Below are 27847 nucleotides of genomic sequence, written 5' to 3' on the forward strand. Positions count from 1 at the left end.
AGCTATTTTGAAACAAAAAAAGATACAGAGTTCTTGTTATGGATAAAAAGTAACAGCAAATGAACTGTACAAAAGAAAATATAAATGCTATTTATGGTCTCCTCACAACAATGATAAGAGAAATAAACTGGGCCAATATGGCATGTTTGTTAATACAGGGATAAACATGTTAATGTGATCTCTGGTCTTCCAATCAGCGACACAGGTCTATGAGTGTCCACCATTCAGATGGCTACCTCACGACACTTTTTGTGTGAGAGAAAATCTGCTCACACAGATATGTAGAGCCAAATACTGTCAATAAGGCCTCTGCAATGTTCTGAATGTCATGGTCCAGGTGAGTACGGGGTTTTTCCACTCCGCTGGGCTCCACCTTCAGGCAGAGACTCCAATCAGCTTCCACACCTGGTTCCAATCAAGTCACCAGCATATAAGACCAGCATTCACAACAGACCTCTGCCAGATCTTCTGCTAACTCATGTTAGTGCTAGGCCGCCAAGCCCTTGTGAGAACCCTTAACTACTGCTTTTCTCCTCACCGTGTTTTCTTTGTCATAGGACCCACCTGGCAGTCGCGCTTCCCAACCTAGATTACTCACATCTCCGCCTGGACGCTGGTTCTGTCATCTGGTTGCTTCCTTTCCATCATCGGACTACACCTGCCTGCCTCCCTGCCAAGCCCCTCACTCCAAGCATATTCTGGATCCTCTCTGGACACCCCCTCCTCGCATGACACTTTAAACCTGCAACGCGTAAGCCCTAACCACCATAGTCTAATCCTTCAGCTGTGATTCACTAGACTGCCACTGACAACTTGTCTCCTCTCATTATAGTGACTGCGTACCTCCATCCAAGCCGCTGCCCCTTTTTCCCATTCCCCGGATCCATCCGTGAAATCTAGCACCTAGTCATAGCACTCCGAGTTTCATGTTCACAGTTTGGCCTCACAGTTCTCAGTTCATAGCTTCCACAGTTCATACCATTCATAGTTTCCTGCTTTTTAAGTTCACTAGGCACAGCAAATAAAGCACTGTGTTCACACCCGTTTTTCTTCCCTCTGTGTCTGCATTTGAGTCCACACCCACAGCCTGGCCCGCTCGGCCGTAACACTGAAGACAGTAAAACTTGACTGGGAGTGATGTCCAGCAGGTGAAAAAGCTCCATGAACATGCACAGCTATGGATTTCCGCTGCGTTCGTAGTTCTGCAAACTTTGACCCTCATAGAGTCGAGCTCCTGAAGCATTCGAAGTGTTGGAATGTAGAAATTTCAACATCGCTTGAAAAAACTGCCAGCTAGCAACATCCCTCTCACTGGTAGGCGAAGTTATTTTTAGCCAATTACACGTTGAACCTGGTAGTTGGGGTTGTTAGCCAAGTTACCGTCATTAAGAAGCGACACAACTAATGTGTCTATGCTAGTTAATTTGCAATGTGTACCACTGGCCCGGCCATTTATTTTTTAATGCACCTTCTCAGATTAATTCACTGCATGTCGTGCCCAGGGCTGGACTGGGACAAATAAAAATCAGCCTGGGCATTTTGACTACAGACCAGCCCCCCAGGTATTGCAGGGAAAATCATAAAGCCTTTTAATGAAAATAAACACTGTTGTGACAGTGATGTACACCGTCTTGTTGGTATGATTTCTATACATTTTACATCAGATAAAAACTTAAAGCGAGGCATTTTTAATGAGAATAAGAAAGAAAAGTATGTGTCCCCTTTCCCTGTTAATGCCCTGCCTGGCCTCCTGGCAAAACTTTGCTAGACATGCCCCTGCACAGTTACCAGGTGTCAGGTGCTTAGAAAAGTATCCTGGTGTTATTTCTCTGTCAGAAACAGTTCATAACTTCAACTGAGCTATTTTTACACATTGGCCAGCACCTGGCCAATACACCACCTTTCATTGTTTATACCGTTACAAAAACTAAAACAAACAAAAAAACATTGGCCCATAAAAACAAAATTCACTATTGGCCCACCGGGCAAATGCCCGATATGCCCGATGGCCAGTCCAGCTATGGTTGTGCCATCAGTTAACCCTTAGCTTGCCAGCTGTGGCACGCGTGCCCAGGGTTGCCGACCCTGGTTGGGGTCCAAACTAGGTGTGATGCAGTCCTTTATGTGCTTTAAGACCAGCTTCTTGAAGAACTTTGCGACCACTGGAGCACTGATGGTGGTGGACTCGGAACTATTGTTGCTGATTTCAGGCAATGAGGGGCAGTGGCATGTGACAGGGAGAGGTCCAATAGTCTGGTGAAAACAGGAGCCAGCTGGTCGGCACAGGCTTTGAAGATACTCCCAGGTATTCCATCTCGGCCAGCAGCTTTTCTCTGGTACTGCTCTGCAAACCTAGTTTTCTTGAAGAGTAAATGTGTGAGGGCTGTGCTCAGAGAAGGCTGTGGCAGAGCGGTGTGCATGGTAGGTGTGTCTACAGTTCTCTCAAAGCGGCTAAAGAAGTGGTTAAGTTCCTCTGCTAATGAGATGTCCATGTTATCCGTATTTGTCCCATTGCCTTTGTAGTTGGTGATGTGTTTCAGGCCCTCCCATACCTTCTTGGAGTTGTTGTCTGAGAGGTGATCCGATAGTTTATTTGAATCGTCCGGTTTTGCTGCTCTGATGCCTTTTTTAAGGTCTGCTCTTTCTCTGATATACATATCGTGCTCCCCAGATTTGTATGCAGAGTTGTGTGCTTTTAACAATTCCTGAACTTTACTCGTCATCCAGGTTTCACAGTTGGGGCTGACCTGGACCTACTTTTCCGTGGTGACAGTGTCCATGCAGTGCATAACTCACCACTGCAGATGTGTGGGTCTATAGGTCGCCATGTTCGAAGACATGCCACTCTGTGAGGGCAAAAGAGTCCTGCAGCTGAGCCAGAGCTTCCTTAGAAAAGGTGTTAATGTTTCTGATGGTGGGCTTTGTCCTTTTCCTGAGTGGTGTGTATGCCGCGACAACGAGCAGGGAGAGGTGGTCGGGCATACTCAGGTGGGGGAGGGGAACAGATCTGTAGGCTTGCTTAATATTTGAGTAAACATGGCCCAAGGTGTTATTCCCTCTCATGTGGCATTTCACATGTTGTACAAATTTAGGCAGCACAGTTTTTAAGCATGCTTTGTTAAAGTCCCCTGCGATGATGTGTACTTCCTCTGGATATGTCCGTAGCTGTTCGGAGATCGTGTCGTTCAGGTAGGCAAGGGCTGTGCTAGCATTAGCGTCTGGTGGTATGTAGACTGCTGTTATTAGCACCGCAGGCAGTTCTCTGGGATGTTGTTGATCCACTGATAATCGCTGGTAACGGGGTTCTGGCTGTCATAACTGATGTTGTATAATTCCCAATGACTTAAGGTGAATTTGGCTACACAATAAGGGAAACAAAAGAAAAAGAAAAGGAAACAAAAAGAAAAAGAAGATCACCTAATTGGGGGCCCTTAAACAACTGCGACTATGTGCACCGCCATGTTGTACTAAAATCTACAAGATATTAAAAATTTATTTAAAATCATCTGCAATAGTTGACATAGAATTGTCAGTTGAATACTCCTTTTAGTTACCTTCTTTACATGTCTCGCAACTTTTCTCACAAAATGCTGCATCTATCTATCTATCTTAAAGAACTCCATTCACTTTCTTTCCAAGCTCTGTGTCAGGTGGCTTGTCATCTGTTACACACCCGAGAAGAAGATGATGGATCAGCAGAAGAAGAAGGCGATGGAGGAGGAATTGTAGAAGACCTTCCTCCTAGCAGTGGGAAAGTGAGTTCAGCCTCATAGAGGAAATAATTCAGTGCAGGCAAGAAGTACCCAGGTGCAGGGTCAGAGCATCGCCGACCAATCATGTTGGGTAAACAGCGACACTGTCCATCCTCTGGAGAACACCTGACGGGACAGGAAATCCCCCCAAAAGACAGGAAGTGACACACTGGAGGCTCTATGGTGTCAGTTATTAAGAGTCTAATTACTGCTTTTATGATGAATTTCCAGCTCACAACAGCGTGCCATACCTATAAGGTAATAAACTGTTTTTTCTGATTATTTTACTGGTATTCAGTTGGTGCTTCCTGTTAATTTTTCTTCTTTCTCAAACTAACCTGTGATTCAGATCAAACTGACTGTTGATCTTTATTCAATACTTTTTATTATGTTTCACACAAAATAAAGACAGAAAGAAAACATACGTGCTGCCGTGAGCTCCGCCAATATCACAGTTACAAGGTGAGCATCTGAACACAGAGTTTCCCAAACCCCAGAAATCTGGCTGAACACAAACACATTAAAAGACATTAAAATCAGACTTTTCTTTCACTCAGACTGGCTAAAATGTTGTGATATTTGCTTTAGAATCACTGTGTCCAGGCAATCATTTCAAACTAAGGACAAAATATAGTTTACTTAAACACTGTTTTATGCTTTAAAACTCATTCATCATTTATTTTGAAAATTCAGACAATGCTTGCAGAGTTTGAATGAGTTTTTATGTGCCTTCAAATCATACAGTTTTTGTTCTTCTTCTTCTTGCTGCTTCAGGAATGACCACAGCATTATATTTATTAGATAGTTTTAATGTGATTCAGATATTTTGATTTTCCATTGTTATCACTACCTACATCCGTGTTACCACATCCGGGATGGAAAATGCTCTCACTACATGACAGTAACTGATGTTATTAGTACTTCAGTATCTTCTTAGATGAAATTTGAGATTTTATTACTTGTGTTGTGGAACTGATGAGGAAACTAAATACTGGGTTTAATATTGTATACAAAAAAATTTGTGCAGTCTTTAACTGCCAGCGCTCTTAAGCCTGTTGATGCTGTGTATCACAGTTCTCTTTTTTATGACTAGGGGCAGTTTCAACAGCAACCACTCTATTTTCTATGACTGCCATCTCCAAGTCCCAGAAAATCCCATGGGGTCCACGAACTATAGAAATGTTTTCAGTGGGAGACACATTTCGTCATCATCATGTGACTTCTCAGTCTCAGCTGATTGCAGGTTTCCAACCTTATGAGCAGTTCATCTGCACAATGATTAAAACTAAAACCACTGAAGGAACAATGGGCTGTGAGCTCAGTTTTGTAAATGGCCTCCTTGACTCCATGCTCAAACCAGCATTCCTCCCTGTCCACGATACATCCTCACCATTGAAAGAGTGTCCACTGGCCTGTAGGTGTAAATAGACTGCAGCGTCCTGGCCTAACCAGGTAGTTCCTCTGTGTTGTGGCATCTGCTTAGCCAGAGGTTGTTTGGTTGTAAAAATCAGCACTTAACAGTGTACAGGGGTAGGCAACGCCAGGCCTCAAGTGACAATGTCCTTCAGGTTTTAGATCTCATCCTGGTCAACACACCTGAATCAAATGATTAGTTCATTACCAGGCCTCTGGAGAACTTCAAGACATGCTGAAGAAGTCATTTAGCCATTTAAATCAGCTGTGTTGGATCCATGGCACATCTAAAGCAGGCAGGACACAGGCACTTGAATCCTGGCATTACCTATCTGTGTACATTATATTCCTTAGGTTGGGATTATTATTTGTTTGAATTATTTCCCAGCTCTATTATCAATTAAATTTAATGAGGATGAAAGGAAGCTAAAGAGTAAATTACTTATTTTACAGATGTGGCCTACCAGACACCGATCACACAGCGGTCCACTTGCCATTGGGTCACATTCACAAGTTCCTGTTAGCTGATCACATGACCCAACACTCCCCAAAGGATGACACCTGCACGCTGAAACACACACACACACACACAGTCAGCCTGAAAGTTTCTGTCATGCTCATACCTTCAGCTCGTTGAAATCATCATATACACACAAGCAGGAGCTCCTTTGTTGAGAATGACAACAGGACAAATAAAGTTGTTTGGTCACCCTGACAACCCGTGGGGTCATCCTGCCTCAGGCTGAAGAAGCCATGTTTGCAGCGATCACAACGTTGACCCTCCACATTTTCTTTGCATACGCACTGACCGCTCAGAGCGTCACACTGACCGCCGCCACGTGAACCAGCTGGATCGCAGTTACATGCTGAAACACATCACCATTACATGGTATGACATCATCATCCCAAAGCTGTTACGTCATTTCACTCAATGTAGATTTATTTCTAAAGGACCAGATCAAAACAACATTATAAATTAAAGACCATACAATAATCATCATCTTGTTATGAGACAGCTTCCCTGAGAAACAAGGGGCTGATCTGTGTTGGGTAATCACCCTCCTCCTGAGGCTACAGTCATATCAACATAAACAGTGCTCTCGTTATTGTGCCATCAACTACAGATAGACAGTCTGCTACTAGTGTGATTGAAATTGGCAATTACACACATTCTGTTTGCGACAAAAGTTATGCATGATACCATAGCTGTGATAAACTGAAAAAAACACTACACCCAAATCTACTGCCATCTTGATCAGAAATGTAGTGCTATACTGGAGCCAGGAGTGGACTTATCGGTCCACTGGGACACCGGCCTAAGCGTCATTATGGGCTGTGGTGAGGAGCCCATTTGATGAGAAAACAGCTTATGGACCAAGTCAAATTCATGGACCAAGCACGACTCCATCAGCCACAAACTTGCTGAGATTTAATTACCAGAACAACTGTCTGTGAAGGTTCTCAGTCATCCAGGTCATTGTAGTCTAAGGATCTTGGAAAGAAAAGCGTCTGGACTTCTTTAAGTTGCTTGAAGATGTTTCACCTCTCATCTGAGAAGCTTCTTCAGTTCTAAGGTCAAATGGTTGAACTCTGGGATTCTCCACCTAGAATTGAAGAAGCTTCTCGGATGAGAGGTGAAATGTCTTCAAGCAACTTAACGAATATCTGAATACCTGTACCATAAACATATTTTACTATCAGCTTTCACTGAGTTAATGGAGACTGTTACTGCACCATGTTGGTAAAAGTCATAAAGCACTGGGTTTGACATTCAGACATTACTGTTAACATAGAAAATATCCCATAAAGAGCTGCATTCTGACAAACATCCAGCCGCACCACTTCAGCAATGAAAGAAAATAATAGAAACAGAAAAAGGTGAGACTCATTTCTACAGGAACAGTGAGAGCATGAATATTCAAAAAGTAAAATAACAATAAAAGCTTACGTATGCAGGCTTGTGGGTCATCCTTCGCTCTCTGCGGATCCTGATACAAAAAAGGTTGACACTGTTCACACTGAGGCCCCATCCTGTTGTTGCCGCAGTCATCACACACACCGCCGCTCACACCTCCAGTCGCTTCGTAACGAGCTGCATCAAAGTGACACGAGTCCGAGTGACTGTGGCAATTACATGCTAAGAAAGACAGAAAACAGCATTTTAAAGTATAAAAGTTATGGAAAAAAATAATCATGTCAACAAACAAGATACAGAGGTGTTTAAGATTATCAAACAAATTTAAGTATAAAACAAAGATAACAAAACGGAACACAAAACGCAGTTTCTAAATGAAGTGGTTTATTATTGGGGGGGGGCAATTCCAAACCATCATGGCCCTGTGTGATTAAGTGATTGCCCCCTGAACCTAATAACTGGTTGGACCACCCTTAGCAGCAACAACTGCAATCAAGCATTTGTATTAACTGGCAATGACACTTTTACAGCCGTGGAGGAACTTTGGCCCACTCATCCTTGCAGAATTGTTGTAATTCAGCCACACTGGAGGTTTTTGGAGTATGAACTGCCTTTTTAAGGTGATGCCACAGCATCTCAATTGGATTAAGGTCAGGACTTTAACTAGGCCACTCCAAAGTGTTTTTTAAGCCATTCAGAGGTGGACTTGCTGCTGGGTTTTGATTATTGTCCTGCTACAGAAACCAAGTGCGCTTCAGCTTGAAGTCATGAACAGATGGCCTGCTATTCTCCTTCAGGATGTCTTGGTAGATGGCAAATTTCATGGTTACACTTACCACAGCAAGTTTTCCAGGTGCTGAGAAGGCAAAACAGCCCCAAACTATCACACTATCACCACCATATTTTAATGAAGCTATAATGTTGCTTTTCTAAAATGCTGTTAGTTTTATGCCAGATGTAATGGGGTGCACACCTTTCAAAAAGTTTAACTTTTGTCTTGTCAGTCCCCAGAGTATTTTCCCTAAAATTCTTGGGGATCATCAAGATGTTTTCTGGCCAAACTGATACAATCCTTTATTGTTCCTTTTGCCCAGCCACCTCTTTGCTGTAAGAACAGGAAGTGCTGTTTAACATTCACATTTTAACCTTGTAGACAATAATGGTCAGAGGTTTATAATTTTAAACTCCAAAAATTCTGCCAGAAAATGAGATTGGAGTGTAAAATTTTACTGAATTTTATTCCTCCTATTCCTATTTTTAATTTGTATTAATTTATGTTGATAAATAATGTCAAAGGTCCAGCTGGTTTATTTCTAATGGGAGAGAAAAGGCAGAAAGCTAATTTCACTCAGAGATGGAGACAGATAAGAAAGAAGGAGAGAAAGGAGAGAGGTTAGAATTAAAGGAAGGATCCTCATTTAAAGCTCACATGGAAGTAGGGCTGCCACGGTTAGTCGACTAGTCACGACTACGTCGACTATCAAAATCGTCAACGACTGATTTAATAGTTGACGCGTCGTTTGAAGCTTTGTAAGATCCCAAAAGACGCAGGAATAAGTAGCAGGATTTAAGAGTGTAATAACGGACTGAAACAGAAGATGGCAGCACTGCATGTACAAGGATGCCAGCTGCCGTTAAACCCCGAAGAAGAAAAAGTAGCTCTGACCCAGAATTCATAGCGCAGCCCAGCTTAGTTTCCAACAATGGCGGCAGCTAGTTAGTTTTAATGTTACTCTTATTATTCTTTCTGGGTCACAAAATAAACGTTTAACATATTTTCAGGCGAGAATGTAGCTGTGTAAACCTCAAATATCTGCTCAGTTTATCAGGACACCACATATTTTCAAAAGCGCTCCGACGTTTTTGGAGACATCTGTTACCCACTAGCTCGATAGCTAGCCGGGGGCGAGGCTCACTAGAGCCCGTGAGAACACCGGCAAATCATTTTCAAACCCACCGCCGTCTTTCGCTACTCAGGTTAAACACGATATATGAGTCACTTAGATAACTTAAAAATGTTGTTGTTTGGCTTTTTTTTTTTTAGTGTTTTATTTGTTCCTGAGTAAATCGGTTTGTCTGAGATTAAAGTTATAGTTTTTACACAGCTGAATAAACATCAAGCAGACAGCTGATTATCAGAAGTGTGAGATGCTCCAGAATTTACTCCAGTGTCCTGTTATATTTTAGATAGCAAGGAGTTTATTAAACTTCACCGAAACAATCTGCAAATTTCATTAAAATTTAATAAACTATCATCTTGTCTTTATTTTTAGTTAGCACAGACCTTAAACACTTACAGCTGTAAGCTAATGATAGTTATATAAGAGCAGATGCTGCTGGTGCAATAAGCTGTATGTTTTACGTCCAATGGGTGATGATCTGATTAGTCGACTAATCGCAAAAATAATCGTTTGTGGCAGCCCTACATGGAAGTCCTCATGTCTCTGAATCTGTACGTGACACATGATGTTTGTTCATAAAGTTGCTGCTAAACAAACTGAGGCAGACTGTGTTATTTAAAGGCTGCAGGTTAGTGCAGGATGAACAGGAGAGTTTACTGCACTGTGATGGGTTCAAAGTAAAGAACAGTGTGACTGCTGCACAGTGGCTGTGGGATCATGGTCACAGTTAGCTTCCATCAATTGCAGCAGAGACTCACTGACTGAATTCATACCAACTCTATAGTGTAATATAAATACAGCATAAACAGGGTACTGTCAGGGTAGAGGATGGACTCAGCCAGGACAGGTCAGGAAACATCTGCTCACATCTGGTTGAATTCAGCTGTGTAAGAAAATGGACTGAAGCTCTCAGCAGAAATGGTTGTGATTGTTTTCCCCACACTGAGACATTACAGCTGATTTTATGTTCCCTACCTGCTGAATCCGCGCTGACCTCTTCCCTGCTTATTTCCTGTTTAAAGTCCCCCTCTACAATCGAGGCAACAGGAAACAGAGCTATTTTATTTTACTTCTTTTTCGCTGCTCATGTTCTACTTTTCTGATTCAAGGTGAACACATTTATTAGAATTAAAATGATTTGAATAAAAATTTAGACTGAAATAATGTATTATAATTTACTAATATTATTTTATTATAACATTAATAAAAAAAATAGGTGGTAGAAAGTCTAAATCATGCTTAAATTGTGCAAGGTTGTTCTATGACCACACACAGAACCATTTATTGTTACTGAAAAGTGCTGATATTCAATTTTAAAATGGGACAAAAAGCCATCAAATGCATCACCTGAGCTTCTAGTTTTGTGTCTTTCATCTATTTTAATTTAACCTTTGTCTGGATCTAAAATAGATCAGAACAAAATAAATAATTCAGTCATTAAAGTGGACATATACTTTTGACTTTTAACCAGACAGCAAAATTTCATTTCACATCAAAGGAATGTGTTTAAGAATGATTGAAAATCCCTAATAATCATATGCTATCCACAAATGTAAGCAATTCTACTTACTACTTACTCTAGTTGTAATTTGATATCATGTGAGGTATTCTGATATCTAAAATGAATCTGTAATACAGATGTAGGTTCTACAGAAGGAAGTTGACCTTCTGCTGCCTCAGCAAAAGTTCTTTGAAAGGGAAAACTGATTTCTTATTTTTTTATACGTTCAGGCTTTGCAAATATGCAAACATTTTGCAAACATCAGTTTGACAACTGAATCACAATGACATTTGTGTATTAGCCAAAAACCTAAAAATATTTTTGATAATGTTTCCAACAATCTCTTTTTTTTTAAATAAAACATTAAAAAGTGATACATTTATGTCAATTTGAGTTACCTCGGCAGATGTCTGCTGCACCCTCTCCTCCAGGCTTCCAGGGGGAGTCGTTGTGAAAATCCTGACATCTCTCACAGTTTTCTCCAGCTGTATTGTGCTTACAAACACATTGTCTGTGAACCTGAAATCAGAAAATATCTTTACCTGCTGAGCTCAACTGCAGTTTCAGGTGTAGTGTGATGTCGAGGGAAAAATGATGCATACACACATTTGATTAAAAATGTGCAGAGGTTATATTAGGACTCCATCTATTTTCCCCTGCTGGCCAGAACACCAGTTTTACCCAAAGACCACTGATTTGTGGATAGCAGAGGTCACACATGCATGATGACTTTTTCTAATTCTTAAGCCACAGCTGCCCAAATACATATAATCTTTTCTCTCAATTTTTGCCTTCATCTTTAATTTCTTTTTACTGACTTTCAAGTTCTTGATTCGCCTTTCAAAGCTGTTTGTTAAAAACAAAAAACCCAGCACGTTAACATTGATTAAATCACAATACAATACAATTTTATTTATATAGCACATTTAAAACCAAAGTGCTTCACAATAATGCAATAAGTCATTGTTATAAAATATTAACAAAGTACAAAAACAAGTACTAGTACTAATCCTAACAGATGGGAAGCACTAATCACTTTAAATAATCAAGTTAATCACTGAAGGACGAATAATTTCAGACCGGCTCTACTCCATACCATGCCAGGCTGGGTGAAAACGTCCCTGTGGACTCCAGCCATGGGCACACACTGGCTGGCGTGTCCGTTACAGAAACAGCTTCCTTGAACCACCATGTTGTAAACAGAATAGTAATATTTGTCCTGAGGGTTCCTGCGTTTTCGACTCAGCAGTGTGTCACCAAGTGTGAAAAGACGTGTGAAGTTCACCCGAATGTTTGTCACGGTGGTCAGATCTGAGGATGATGATCAGAACAATATTCAGTTTTACACGTTTCCCCTATTCCCATTAAAATGTTCCATTTGACAGACACATTAAAAGTGTCAGGGCTGCTGAGCGCCATTTGTTAGGGTCTATCTTCAGTCTGTCGCTGGGAAGTTTTTCCCAATGATGAATATGCAGAGAACATAATTGGAGATACATTTTCTGAATTTCAGGAGGGGGACTACGCCTCTAAACACGCCCCTTCCAGCTCTTATCTATATATAACCATTTATATATATATTTATATATATATATATATATACATTTCTACAAGCTCTTTTGTCTCATTTTCGTGCACCACTCTCCCTCTCCTTTTTCAAGTCTTTCACTTCTTCACTTCACATTAGTACATGAGGGATCTGCCAGGCCTAGGAGACGCCTCCAGTTCAACTCCAAACTGCAGTTCAATTCATGTTTAAGCCATTCACTATTATCTATTCAAAAAAAGCTGTTAAACCTCAAATAACGACGTGGGCCCAGCTAGTGAATGATACATTTATTGGAGGCTCATTAGACATCTATTGTACCTCTTGTTAAAGAGCGTAAACCCCTGAGGCAAAAAAATGGGTGAAAGACTAAAACCTGCAGTTCCTCTAATGTTCGCAGCACATTGGTCCCCTTAGGCTATGTTCACACTGCAGGTCTTAATGCTTAATTCCGATTTTTTGATCAAATCAGATTTTTTTGGTCTGCTCGTTCACACTACAAATAAAATGTGACAGCAAACACGCTCTAGTGTGAACCCTCAAAGCGGCCCGCATGCGCAAAGAGATGTCACACACAACGCGCTCCGTTTAGACCCAGAGCAAGCAATATTGTTTGACTGATGGACCTTAATATAAAGACTTGTTTCAGACCTTATGTTTCCCAATTTTGCTTTAAGTTATAAAGTTATTTTGTTATTTACATATGGCCTAGTAATTATCCTTATTGCTGTTTTAGAGAGGAGCGGTGCTTTAAAGGATAGCTGCAGATTTCTGTCAGAATCTGCAGATTATACAGTACAAATAAAATGTTCACGTTTCTCCAACGTTGTCTTCCCAACAGTTTTACTAACATCTACACTTGCTGGCCAGGAAGTGTCCACGATGTCTTCTCGTGCACTTCTCCGGTGCTAATAATTGGCGTCTGTCCTGTGTCAGTGATGTAAAAGACGGATTTAATGCGACATGATCATTCAAACTGCAGTCGCTTTCTAAAACATCATATATGTATCAGATTCAGCACCACATACGAAAGTGACCCAGATCGGATCTGTTCACACTGTCATACCATGATCGGATATGGGTCGCATAGGGTCAAAAAGGTCAGATTTGATGCACTTTCGCCTGCAGTGTGAATGTAGCCTTAGACTCCCATGTTAAAACGTTATAAAAGAAATAAGCCTGACCCCCCCCGCAGTTTGCCCCAGGGCAACTATGGTTTGCCTCCACCAGTGTGTGAATGTGAGAGTGAATGTATAGTGGAATTGTAAAGCACTTTGAGTGTCTAGAAAAGCGCTATATAAATGCAATCCATTATTATTATTATTACATATAAACACAGTGACAGCTATTTAGGAAAACCTCACCGTGGATGTTCGGTGCATGAGGGTTTTCTGTTTTAAAGACAGGATCAAGAGCTTTCAGGACCACCTAGAGGACAAATATAAGAAATACAAACATATTTACTTACACAGAACCAGTATAAAAAAGCATCATTAATGCTTTGCTGTTATATTACTTCATCATTTTATCATTCCTGTGAATTAGTTTCAGTTTTGTCTCAATGAATTCTTAAGACAAAGTCCAGAATGACTGAAGCCCAGGGGAGCTATAGAAAAAAGCTCATGTTCACACTGGCTGTAGTTACAATTGTTACCTCTCCAACTAAGGATGGTTCTGATCCAGAGTATCTGCTGTCACAGACAACGTCATCGATGCTCCTGGCGGGCGCAGTCGACACTGAAGGGAAATGAAGAGAACAGTCTTCTGCAAAGTAACGGACAACTGTCCAACTTCGCCCAAAATCCCTTGATCGTTCCACCAACATGGCTGCTGGCCGAAAACTCTGCACAGAGCAGATTAGCATTATTTTAATGTTTGATTAGGCAAATGTTAAAGGTGTAGGCTCTTTTCTATTCATACGACTTTTTGACTAACATTAAGTTAATTCCCTAAAAACATTAAATTCAGTACGCTTTAGAGGTATACCTTGAACCTGAGGACCAGGTGACTGAACTGGAACATAGTCTCCAGATTTAACTGGATGCTGACATTATGAACTCCTGCACAGAAGGCAAACACAGAGCAGACTTACAGTGTTGCAGATTATTTGTGATAGCATATTTTAACTGTAACGTTCCACAAACAGTAAGTCGTGTTTCTTTGTCACACACAGAGCAGTAGGGGTAGAGTTGCACAGCTAAGTGCTTTCTCTTACCCAAACACATTCTGCCACCTAAACAAAATGTTTTTTGTAACTAATATATTGATTTCACATAGTTTTCCTTCTCCCTCTGATTGGACAGTTTGTTGTTGCAGAAATACTCAAACTTACCAGTCTCCGACTGCCACCACTTCAGCTTTCTCTCGAGGTCAAAATTTGTGATGACATTCTCAATACGATGGCTGTTTGGGCTGTTGTAGCGATGATATGGTAGCCGAGAGTCACATGTGAAACATTTCTGCCCCTCCTATGAATAAACATAAACCAGCCTGATCAATGATTACCTCTGGGTTTATAATACTACAAGTAAACTACATGAAATATCATTACTTTAGTAGTAATGATATTTCATGTAGTTTATTGTAGTTAATTTCATTTATTAAGTATTTCAATCACCATAAAGGAGGTAATGCTTATTTCTTCATTATACCAACGCCTACAAATCATGGAACAGGCTATTAGCCCAGGCAAAAATAGCATCTTCCATGATATAACAAATTTATTTTGTTATTGATCAATGCAGAAGACAGAGTCATGCTTTAAGCTGTGCTTGAAGAGCCTGAACATACAATTTAAAACTGGATCATTGCCAAGTTGTCTGTTATTTTTACTTGTTCATCCTTTGAGCCTTTTCATGCTCGGGTGATTCACCAGTCAGAAGAACTTTGAATGCTGGAGAAATAATGCAAAGATTGACGATACATCAGAAGGAAAAGAAAATAAAGAGAAAAGCATACACGATGGGAGAGGTGGAAATGATCCTCAGGGTGAAGAGAACAGCGTCAGATAATAAAGACACAGATCTGAACATGCTTCAGTATGAAGACCAGCCAGAAACATCAATCAAAGAGAAAATGAGTTCAGCTGTAGTTTATTCACACACAGGCTGACATATCTTGCTTCACTTAACACACACACACACACACACACACACACACTTTGTGTGTATGAATTTTCTATTTGACCTCCAGATATCCGATGATGCAGTAATTTTGTGGTCCATCCAGACCACAAGTGGATGACGCTGAGAGCTGAGCAGCACGACCAACCAACAGGTCACCCAGCTGGGGGTTACAGGAGCTGATGGGGCATGGGTCCTGGAAGTCCTTGTAGTCCTGAAGGTGAACTGCTGGAAGGAAAGCTGCAGAGAGACAAACTGACCAAAGACATTTGAGGTATTGGACATTTCTTCCAGACTCGGGAAAGTAGGTCTTTTAACAGACATAAAAATAAAATAGTTGTCTGCAGTTTAAATATTTCAGCATATCGTTAAATCGATCCTTTTTTCCAAAGCGTCACAGTGAAGTGTTTTTTTTCTAAATTATAGCTTTCTAGAAGGAGAAAGGTGTTCACATTTTTGTTTTTACAAGAGTTATGATGAGAACTAAAAATAAGTTTAAATTTAATAGATTGGGAAGAAAAACACGTGACAACAAGAGGAAAACCTTCAACAAGTGATTGCATGTCTGCAAATCTTCAGCTAAAATACCTTGAACAGCACACCTGATCAACCTGACAACTGCTCCCTGCCCTGGCCATAACAACTTGGACTTTTCCTCAAAGAGGAGGTGCACCTGCAGGTGTTGGACATCACATCTCACAACATGAGAACTGCAATGTCACTTTCTTTACAGGAAGTTTTATTCATTGTTAGATTAAACATTGAATTCTAATGTTTTGTTATCCAGGTCATGGTAAAGAGTTTGAAAAGAAAGTGATTGGAATTGTCATGGTTTGCGTGAGTGCTGGGTTTTTTTCACAATCCTGGCATTTCCACCTCTGGGCAGAGCTGCCGCATCACTGCTGAAAGGCTGCACCTAAGCCGGCAGCCCAGATTGTCTGCTAGCCCTCATTAGTCGCGGTTATAGTTATTCCTAAATTTGACTTTCTTCTCACAGAAAATCTCCGGATGTTGCTGAGACTCACTGCCATAGCCTGCCTTGGTTCAATCGCTTCAACTCGCAGTTTCTCCAACTATGCTCACCTGCCTTGCTCCCCACCCAGCACTCTGACTTTAACAGATCACTCATTGGATTACCTTTGCACCTCACCCTGACCACCTACCCCTCTATGCTTCACCTGCGCCTGTGAAAAGACTTTGCAATTCACAACTTACACCTTGGATCAGCATCTGAAACCCATTCTAACACCTGTTTCCCTCATTTCAGTGAGTGAGAATACCACCACACCCTTTCCCTCTGTCCCACACCCCAGGGGTCCTGCACTGGAAGTGTCCAACTGTTTGCCATCTATAATCCAGTTTTGAGATCCTTCCCAGGCCCTCTTTTGGGATCACTCCTACTAGGGTTTAAATACCCAGGGCTCTCCACCATTTCATTTTATAACTGGAGACGCTTCTTGGATGCGAGGTGAACTGTCTTCAGGAAACTTAAAGAAGTCCAGGTGCTTTGTTTCCAAGCTCTAGTGATTTTAATGGTCCTTCCTTCACTGAGTGAAAGTTCAGAAAACATATGGCAGTGATTAGAAACTGAACTTACCGATGAAAAAGTGAAAGATCATGTTGTGCTGAGGCTGGTCAGGTAGATTCCACAGATCTCTAGCAAATTCTTCTTACTCTGAGCACAAAAACATGTAAACATCTTCATCACATTTATTGCTAAATTACTCATTTCGTGATTGCTAATCTAAGGTCAGTTTTATCTGCATAAACAATAAAATGTATATTTAACAAAACCAAACACATTTAAGGGAAACAAACAAAAATCACACCGATAATTTTTCATGTTCTTATCAATAAACAGTTCAATTCTGTTTTATTGATAGAGCAGTTCACAACAATAATCACTTCTGAATTGACTCTTATCCAGCCTCTTAACATTTCATTTGCTGTTGGCTGCTCTGTTAACTGAGTCTCTATCTTTACACTGTGGAGTCCCCTGGAAAAGTTGAAACAGATATTGTATTTTAATTGTGTTATGAGACAAACAATTCTAGTAAGCACATGACAAATATGTCATCATTAATGTCACCATATATGACAAAATAAAGAAAAAGTGATTTGTAAATAAGATAGTAATCTCATGTACTATAACTAGAAAATGGTTATGAAAAATCTGCTAACCTTCGATTAAATGCTAGTTCTTTCTTTTTTTTCAAACTGAATAAAAGAAAGTGGGGTATTGGTTGAATATAATATGCCTCCTCCCATTTAAATAAAAGAGCCTGACAGAGCAGTATGTTTTCACAGAGCAATCAAATGCAACCCCCTGAGGGGACTGATGCACTTTCACAGGAATGAAAGGAAAATGAAGTTTTGCTGAACATTTCAACACCTTCCATGCATTTAAGCCAGTTTTATTGCACAAGTTCTTTATGGAGAGGCAAGTTATCATTTTGTGTTGTTTCTAAGTTAGCTTTATTGTCCCCTGCAGGGAAAGTGCTATGGGAAACAGAAGTGGATAGGTATGTTGGATCAGTATGTTCACAACATAGTAAATATAAACAGATTTCCAACTTGTTTTTCGAAACAGTTGGAACACTGTAAAGGTTAAAAAGGTAGGTAAAAAATTAATAACAAAAACAATTTTCCCAGGAAAAGGCATAATCCAGATGGGAGCTAGTGTTTCTCATCATTCAAACTTCTCCGTGATTTACATGTAAAACACTGACTTAATCGTGTTAGTGATGTGCAAAAACAAAGCTTTCTCTGGACTCCTTAGAATGCCTAACACGAAAAATACAAATACTCTAAATATTCATGCTCACAAATTTTGCACAAGTTAAATAGGATTTGCAAATTACATTTCAAGATGTGCGTGTGTGTGTAATGGAATGAAGTACTGAATATTTATCATGCTCCTGGGAATATTGTTTATAGGTATGAACTTAAAGTGATAAATATCTTGATGTGATCTGTCACACATCCTTATAGCCACAATCGATTAGAATGGTCTGACAGGACCTTGAACATATTTAAAAAGTACAATTGTCGAATGACAAAAACTGTCAAAAACTTGGTGGTAACATTTATATGTACACTGAAAATACCCACCAACCTTTAATTTCTACTTTAGAATAGTGAAACGATAAAACAAATTCATAGGTTCACAATTTAACACACCAACTATTAATTACCAATTATATCTACAACCCCAAATACATTTCAGTGCAGAGCAATTAACGCTTCACAAAATACTGTTTGCAGGCTTACAGTTCTATGAAATGCAAATTATTCCAGTTAAATTGAACAAATCAGCTGATCATATGAGGTACAAAGCTGCCTGACTTTTCTAACAGCAGGTCCAGTTTTGACTTAAAAGATAGTTGATAGACTTAATTAGAGTAAATATGGAACATACCTACTTCTGCCTCCATCGCAAAAGAAAGAACACATCTGGGCAAGTAACAGCACACCTGAGACATATGCAGCCTCAGGCTGTACTTATCAGTGTGAGAGATTAAAAAAAAGGCAAAGAGAGAAAGTGAGAAAGTCGGTGTGTGTAAGAGAGAATATTGCACAGGCATAACTCCCATAGGAGAGGGATTGGGAGGGTTTTTTATCTTCGCATTTGTCATGTTGTACCAGAACAAAAAGAGCAGGTAAAATAAAATCAAATTCAAATTTTATTTGTCAGTTACACAATCATACACAGCAAGACATGCAGTGAAGTGCTTATTAGTGTGCAATTCCAGACCAGTATAAATACAACTAGAGAGGGAAAATTTCAGAAGAAATTTTAAATGTGCCTATGCTGCTGCCAATGAGTGTAGTTTACCATTCATACGACTACAGGGAGCAAAGAGGCACAGAAAAGAAGACCAGACACCAGCGAGGGAGGATAAGAAGGACAGACGCAACAACATTGTCATCCCCTATGTAGCTGGTGTATCAGAAAAACTCAGGAGAGTTTTCTCCAAGCATGACATCCCGGTGCATTTCAGACCCAGCAACACACTCAGACAAAAACTGGTTCACCCGAAAGATAAAACGCCAAAACACAGACTTAACAACGTGGTGTATGCTGTACAGTGCAGCGAGGAATGCCCAGACCTCTACATTGGAGAGACCAAACAGCCACTTCACAAGCGCATGGCACAACACAGAAGAGCCACCTCCACAGGACAAGACTCAGCAGTCCATCTGCATCTTAAGGATAAAGGACACTCTTTCGAGGATGCCAATGTTCACATTTTGGACAGAGAGGACAGATGGTTTGAAAGAGGAGTGAAAGAAGCATCTATGTCCACTGTGAGCGACCATCTTTGAACAGAGGCGGGGTTTACGACACCAACTCTCTGCCATCTATAATCCAGTTTTGAGATCCCTCCCAGACGCCTTAACGCCCACTCACATCCTGGGCCATCTGACCTCAGGAATTCGCATGATAAGGTGGGGCCAGGTTTCACAATGAACACACCCGAAACTCTGGCTGATTGGGACCCACACCCAGTTTCACACCTTGGCTCAGGCGATTAGAGGATCATCAGGGGTCCTTTTGTCCCTCTGTGGGGGGTCACTCCCACTAGGTTTATATAGGGCTTTGGAGTTGACGTCACACCGCAATGCATTGTGGGAGCGCAGCGCCAATCTACGAATTAAAACAAACACACTGTGTTGGAACCACGACTACAAGAAAGATGCTTAAAAGCAGCTCAAAAGAGAATGAACTGTATAGAGACCGATTGCGTCCAGAGGCGAAGCAGCGGTACTTGCAGAAAATAGCGTGCATTGGAAATGTGGACCCGTATGAAATACGGCCGTGGAGTAGAAACCCCGAACACCTAGCGCTATTTTGTACCTTGTCTGTGGAGTCAGCGCGTACAAGTCGTCATTCAAACAAAGGTAAGTCAGCTCGAGTACTGCGAGTGAAATGCGTTTGATTTCCCTGCAAACATTCACATTAGTGCAGCATAAATTCATTCATGAGGGGAAATTACAGTGAGAACATGTGGAGGCTGTTAGAGGGATAACAGTGAGTTCAGTGCATTGATGTGACATTCTCCTGAAGGATTGTTATTCTTTATGGTTAAAGAAATTGCACTAATTTATTCATATTTATTATAAATAATCCTAATTACACATCTTGCTTACATGTTTGTATCCTGTGTCACTAAAAATACATTTTATTTTAGTTTTATACTTTGATTAATGACCTGCAGAATCTCCTTATCATATTAAGTGGTTCATAATTGTCACTTTATGCTTTCTCCATCTCTACAGTGATGACATCCTTGCATTACATACTTTAGGTTCATTTTCTGCAGGCAGGTTTCTGACAGAACAGACAGATTTAGACTATAACCTGCAGCGTTCTATAGATGGACACATAAAGAAATGAAAAATGACATGTATGTGCTAACTTTCTAGACACTTTGTTACATTTATGATAAAGTAGATTAAACACATTTGTGTCGGCCTTGGCTCATAGTTCTTGTCTTTAAATGAACTTTGTCTGTGTGTGTTTCAGGTGCTGCACTCTAAGACTGAATGAACCAGCATTGCAGCCATGGGTCACTGTGAGCATCACAGGGAAGGTTGAAGTCGCCCACTGCACCTGTATGGCCGGAGTCGCAGAGACCTGCAGCCACGTCACTGCTCTTCTGTTTAATGTAGAAGCAACAGTGTTGATCTGTGGCACAAGGACTGTTACAGATGAACCTGCATACTGGGTTTTGCTGGGTAATATGACCAAGATACAGCCAGAGGTTGGCCATAAGATAGACTTCTCCTCTTCAGCTGCCCAAAAAAAGGCTCTTGATCAAAACATAAACAGACCATCTGTAGTGACAGGTAAAAGGAGCCGTCCTCAAAAAAGAAAACCCCCACCTGCTACTGTGGAGTCTAGATGTATGCTTGTAGTGCACTGCCGTGTAAATAATTTGCATTAACTGAATATGTACTGACTGAGTCCCACTGTTCAAAAGTTGAATAAAGAAACAAACTAAATTTTGCCTCTTTTTTTATTTTATTAAAACCACTTTATAGAACATCACATCAGTAACAGTGTAAAATAATTAAACTATTAAACTATCTTGTTCAGAGAGGGAGGAGGAACGTCCCCCGAAATATTTTTTAAATGGTGCACTGTCTTAATGAGTTTATGAATGATGTGAACCTTTGCTGAGAAGTCAGGATCATCTGACTGTATTTTCTTCTGTGGAGGTGCGGCCCGGTCCGTGTGTGAATAAAGATCAGCAGGTGAATTTATTAAAGTGTGAGTTCAGGTGAAATCAGAGAGGTGTGTGTTAAAGAGTGTGTAACTGCCCACTGTGACGTCACATCCACAGTGTGTCATCAGTGTTTGTGGTCACAGTGTTTGTTTTCATATTCAGGTTCTCGTTTAAAGTCTCTGTCGTTCACACGTTACTGTTAAATGTTTGAATGTGAGTGTGTGCCTGTGTAACAGCGCCCTCTAGTGGACGAGCTGGCCTCCTGCACTATGAGCTCTCCAGACAGGAATGAGCTTTGAGCAGCTCTATGTAACCCTGGTAAACATAGCTGTCAATAAATAAAGCCTGCTAGTAAAAACAGTCATAAGAAATAGATTACAGGTGATAAATAATCAATAAATAGATCATAATGGTTAAAAAACTAATTAAAAAACATCAACAATGATGCAATTCATGATATAGTGTTTCATTTGTGTTTAAAAACATGTGAAAGGTTAAACTTGCTGCTTCACTGTTTTTGTGTTAATTCAGGTAAAATGGGTAAAATATGTGTTCAGACTCTTATTACAACTATAATAAGAACATAACTGAACGGGACTTGGTGAGTAGTGTTAGTGAGATGAAGCTTCGTGATGAACTGAAGCTTCTATCCAACTGGTCGATTTATGGTTTGAAGCATTGTGATGATTCATTTGCTCTACTGCGCCATCAAGTGGACGATTCTAGTGAAACAGGCTCTGTGATTATAATGATGTGATGTGTAAACCTCTAAACTGAATATATACATTCTTTTCATGGTTATTTATCCCAAATATTTTCTCAGTGTGTCTGATACAAAAGAGAAAGTGGAAACTTTTGATATGATTGTGTAACTGTTAGGGCTCGGTATCGTCACTGATTTCTAGAATCGATTCCACGATTGGATTCTGATCATGCATCACTACATATCCATATTTTTATATCTATAAAAAGAAAGCTGACACTTGCCAGACTTTATCAAAGGTGTGAGCGTCACAGCAGAGGCCTTTGTGTCAAAGTAGCTGAGGATAAAACAGAGAAACATGAAGGTGATTTTCCTGCCCTGGATTTTATAAAAATATTCTGCAGTACATCAAAAACGAAAGAAAACCATGAATCAACATCTGAACATTACCTGATGCTGCTGAAGTGAAACAAGGTTACAGAGGTTGGATTAGAGACACAGCAAAAGTTTCTAATTTTTAAAAAGTTTAAATATGTTCAGTATTTAACAGCAGAAATTAGGCTTTCTTTTTGGAAGTAAGTGAAAGGAAACAAACAGCGTCCGACAGGCTGTAAACAGTGGTAGACTTGTGCGTAACAAGCAAGCGAATAATGCAGAAAACAGATTTTTAGACGGGATACAGAGAGAGAGAGTGTTATGATCCAAGCAGCCAGGAACACAGGCACAAATGTAATCTTCAAAAAAATGGGTTTTATTATACGCCCAAAAAGGACAACATGATTACAAAAATTCAAAATAACAAACAATAAAGTTTTTAGGAACCAAGTGGGCCCATAAAAGAGGTTAACTTAACAGAATGCTACTCAAAAGTCACTTAACAAAAACATAACTCAACAAACTGCCCTGCCCAAATGAGAAACAGCTCCAGTTATATAGCAAATGAATAAACCATTATATACACCAAAGGTGAAAACTAAAGAGATAACAGCTAACCATCATTCAAGAAGAACCCCATTCCCCCTGCATGATCACAATAGATGGTCCAGTCCACTTTATTGGCTTCTGCATTTAAACCAGCTCCACCCTCAGCCTCCTCTTTCAGCCAAACCAGGAAGGACTGGAGCGGAGGTCAGGTAACTCCGAAAGAGCAGAAATATAATCAATATAACATACCTATATAAAATAACAAGCAATGCAAAGCAAAGTCTATGCCACCATTTGGGCTATAGCTTAGTGCTGTCATGCATTACAGGTAAACTCAAAATATCAAATTAGTTAACTTATGATCACAGAAGCTTTAGAGCATAACGTAAACATAAGACAAAAGACCAAATGAATATTACCAAGCATCTCAGTTGTGTGGTTGCATGCATCCATCACAGAGAGAGAGAGAGCGAGAGAGCTGTGCATGAAGTGTGATTTTTATCGTGCTCGAAGCGAAACAGCAAAAGTCAGAGTGAATCCATGACGATGTTTATGTGAAGCGTAGTTTGGATCTTCTTTTGCTGCTGCTTCATGTTGTGTTGGGCTCTTGAATAAAACTCCTGCTCAAGTGATAACGTGGAGCAACAACAATCTTTAATGCAGTTTTTCTCGTGGCTGTTCACGTGCCAACCCATTTCCTGTTTGTGGGTAAGTACTGCCGCCTAGTGACGCATGCATGTACATCCATATAGATTACACCACAGTTCAGTCAATATTGTTTGGACAGAGATAAAAGCTGCAGCTTCAGAATCAGTGCAAAAAGGGCGTAAACACAAAACGCGGACCGGCCGACGGATCAGAATCAGCGAGCTGTCGGCTTTCAGCCACAACCGTGTCCGTGCTGTCGGGTGAGAAAGCCACATCTCACTGATCCTGATCCGTGATCCATAAACGCTTTGTGTTTATGTCTTTGTGCACTGTAAAATGTAATTCTAGATGTTTGTTATTTCAACATATTGTTCTATATCAGTTTGACGATAGATGACTGAAGTTGTTGTTATAACATAGAATTACAAGTTAAAATTGCCTTTTATATCGAAAAATTTTAGAAAAAGTAGTACTAGAACAACTTAACTATTTCCTGGATAAAAATGCTGTTATGGACACTTTCCAGTCTGGTTTTCATAAATTGCATTCCACTGAAACGGCCTTACTTAGAGTATCCAGTGATATGTTGATGGCAGCAGACTCTGGAGAGCACACCGTGCTGGTCCTGCTGGATCTCAGCTCTGCTTTTGACACTGTAGATCACAGCATCATGATAAACAGACTCGAGAACTTGTTTGGGATTACTGGTGTTGTTTTAAAATGGTTTATATCATATCTGTCTGAGAGATCTTTTACTGTTTGCATGAATCATGTCACGTCAGAATCAACAGTTTTGCCGTGTGGGGTACCTCAGGGATCTGTCCTGGGTCCAATTCTCTTTTTACTTTATGTATCTCCCCTAGGCCAAATTATTAAGCGCTATAAATATATCTCCTATCATCTCTATGCTGACGACATCCAACTATACTGTTCCTTCAAAATGTCTGAGTTTTATAAATTGTCTAATTTAAGTAATTGCCTGACAGAAATCAACAAATGGTTATATGACAATTTTCTCCAACTAAACTCTGATAAAACAGAAACTCTAATTATTGCTCCAGACCACATGGTCCCAGAAATCAGACAGCATATCAGCTTCTTAGACCCTTCTGTAAAATCAAGCCTTAGAAACCTCGGTGTCATATTTGACATGTCGCTCGAGCAGCAGTCTAAGCAGCTGGTCTGAAACTGTTTTTATCATTTACGGAATATTTCTAAACTCAGACTAATGATATCAAAGCTTGAACTTGAGATGATTATTCATGCTTTTATTTCTTCTCGTTTAGACTATTGTAACGGCCTTTTTACTTGTTTAACAAATCGTCTTCAGACTGTGCAGAACGCTGCAGCACGTCTCTTAACAGGCACCAAGAGAAGATCGCATATCACTCCAGTCTTGGCCTCCCTGGGCTTTAAGGTCATTAGATCAGAGACTGCTGGTGGTACCACGCACTCATTTTAAAACTCGTGGTGATCGGGCCTTTCAGACGGCGGCACCACGGTTGTGGGATTCTCTCCCACTGTCTCTTCGCTGCACGGACTCCATTGATTCTTTTAAGAAACAGCTGAAGACATTTTTATTTAGAAAAGCATGGATGAATTTCTTCTTATGCTGTTTTTATAGTTTTATTGTTTTACATTGTTTTATTTACTGTTATATTGTTTTTATATTCCCATTTTCTGTGTTGTAAAGCACTTTGTGATCTTTATCTGTGAAAAGTTTACTTACTTACTTTAACCTTTGTACTGTTTTCTTCAGTTAATTTTGGAGTTACTACAAAGAGTGAAGATATAAGATGATCTGTCTGCTGTCACTGGGTGGTGCTGAGATCTGAATCTGAGGACAGCTCCTGAATCATCACAAACTGAAATATAAAGTTTATCTCAAATCTGAAATAGAGCTGATCCTTCTCCGTCCTCACACACTCGGGATCTGAAGTTGTTCAGTCCTACAGTTCTGCCGACAGCTGTTTATTTTTTATTTGTTTTAAAGGCCTTACTAACACATTTTCTAATATCATGTTTACCTTTGAGTTGGTGATGCTTTATAAATGGACATCTGCAAAGATGAGATGATGGAGCAGGTTTCAGTCGAGGTTCAGTCTGCTGCTGCATCCTGGTCACAACATACAGAGGTGTTATCAGCTCAGTATTGAACAAGAAATATTAATGTTTCAAATTATTTGTCCTAAAGGATGCAAGCTGTACAGAGTACTGCACATGTGACTTTGTGAACATAATTCATTAAAAATAATTTGGACAGTTTAACCTGAATATTTGTAACAAACTCAGTAAAAAAAAAAAATAATAATAATCAGGGGAAAATGTAACATTTTAACTTAAGCTGCCAAGCGGAAGTAGTTGGTTTCAGTACATAAGTATCGGGCTTTGCTATTTAATCCGTAGCTATTGACTAATGAGGGGTTACTGAAGTGCCAGGTTTTTAAAAGTTGGCGTTAATGTCGTTCCACATGTGGAAAGCGACAGAAAACATGCAGCTGTTTGCTTCTGCGCAGAACTGATTATTAAATATGTGCAGAGTCCAGCCTGTTGCTCTTACAGTATAATACTCATAATAAAAGCACAGTAACCGTGGTTAGTCACTGAGCAGCCCGGTGCGTTTCTCTTGATTTCTTTAGTCAGGGTAAATTCATTCACCTGCACAGGTTAGCTAAACAAACAAGTTTCCCCGACAGCCGAGTGCTCACCTAACACACAAATCCTGATTTACAAGTAAAAAATATTTATGACCACAATTTGAGCCCATATACTCTCTCTACCAGAGGCGGAGCCAGACATTTGAAACACCCGGGGCTTAGCCCTATGCATGTGGGATGTATTTTTTTTTTTGGGGGGGGGGGGGGGGTTAGAAATGACTGAAAGATTAATTGGCTGAGTTTTGAGTTTTGTTCAAAAAAGAATGACTTCATATAGGGGAAAATATATATCACATGTGCAGGACACCTTAAACTAGTTTTTTAATTAAGCAGCGAGGCAGAACAAAGTCAGGCTGTATCAAGACACGAGGACTAAACCCCGATTCAACCAGACCCAGAACTGATCCGGAATTAAAACAGGACTACAACAGTTCAAAATCAGGACTATATAGGATTTAACAAAGACAGAACCAGAATCAGAACTAGATGATAGCAGCACTAAAAATCATCATAGACCTGCACTACACTTGTTTTTTTAATTCTACCAAAGTCCACTATTTAGATTGAGAAAATTTTATAATTATTCAGCCTTGTTGTGCAAACAAGCTGCAGAACTTAATAAATATATAATTTGAAAAATAACAAACCTAAAAAGAAACACTAGGTACGAGATACATGAGGACCTGTGATACGGTGATACTCTTGGTAAACAACCATTTGACTAACATGTGAGTCTCACCTGCTCTTGTTCATCTCTGTCCTCATTCTGCATCTCCCCCTCTCCCTCTCTGTTCCTCTCTCTCCCTCTTTGTGCTGACAATCATCAAATATACAGTTGAAATTATTATTGATTATTTAAGACCTTGAATGTGAGGAGCAGGATTTTGGATTCATGTTCCAGTTGATGCATCAGAGTCAATCTGGGATCCAGTGTGGAGCACATGGACACTTTTAAGGCTTAAAGAACAAACCGATGATTCGATTAGATACTCGGCTCCATCTCTGGAGTCACGGCCACCAAAGCTTTGTTTCTGCTAACACTGTAAACATATACAAATGCACATTAATAGTTGTTACTGCAGAAAGAGAAAAAGAAGCGTCAAAGACAGGAAGGAGATCTGCTCCACTGTGGAGAGAGCTGCACAACTTTGTTCCTGCAGAATTGTCACACAGTCAAACTGATAATTCTTCATTTTTCATTGATAGTTAAACAGACTGGTTCTTATAGCTCTGAACGTGCTTCACAGCACAGCAGCAGCAATTGTGTGTTTCAGGAAGAAACAACGTTACAATAGAGCAGACTCTCCTGACACTGACAGAAAACACCGCGTCTTTACATCAGTGCTGACCACGTCCTTCCAGTTTCATCTACATGAAGCATATATAAATAAAACAGCGCTGACTTCATGTCTTGTTCTAGGACCGGGACACCGACCTATTCTTGATGCTGATATTGAATAAGTGGTTGACTGGTGTGTGTGTGTACCTCTAAAGATGTCTCTATAGATGACAAATACATGACTGTATACATGAAA

General features: G+C 40.1%; 2 protein-coding genes across 2 annotated transcripts in view; both read right to left on the minus strand.

The window, feature by feature from the left end:
• Nucleotides 1-27847, minus strand: part of LOC146645978 (rab3 GTPase-activating protein catalytic subunit-like) — a 139315-nt gene that overhangs the window by 90267 nt on the left and 21201 nt on the right. The gene's annotated exons all lie outside the window — the stretch shown is intronic.
• LOC146645982 (laminin subunit beta-4-like) lies at nt 1787-27813 on the minus strand. Its single transcript, XM_085391686.1, has 15 exons — nt 27175-27813; nt 25683-25771; nt 16748-16825; nt 15215-15405; nt 14361-14496; nt 14015-14088; nt 13683-13871; nt 13393-13456; nt 11579-11793; nt 10881-11001; nt 7114-7302; nt 5876-6031; nt 5630-5733; nt 4178-4257; nt 1787-3878 (listed from the first exon to the last, which is right to left on the minus strand). The coding sequence occupies exons 3-15, from the start codon at nt 16767-16769 to the stop codon at nt 3659-3661; spliced, it is 1761 nt and encodes a 586-aa protein (XP_085247812.1). The 5' UTR covers nt 16770-16825; nt 25683-25771; nt 27175-27813; the 3' UTR covers nt 1787-3658.

The sequence above is a fragment of the Rhamphochromis longiceps genome, linkage group LG19 (assembly GCF_057381845.1).
Source record: "Rhamphochromis longiceps isolate RC_006_pf linkage group LG19, R_longiceps_female_GT1.1, whole genome shotgun sequence".
Taxonomy (NCBI): Eukaryota; Metazoa; Chordata; class Actinopteri; order Cichliformes; family Cichlidae; genus Rhamphochromis; species Rhamphochromis longiceps.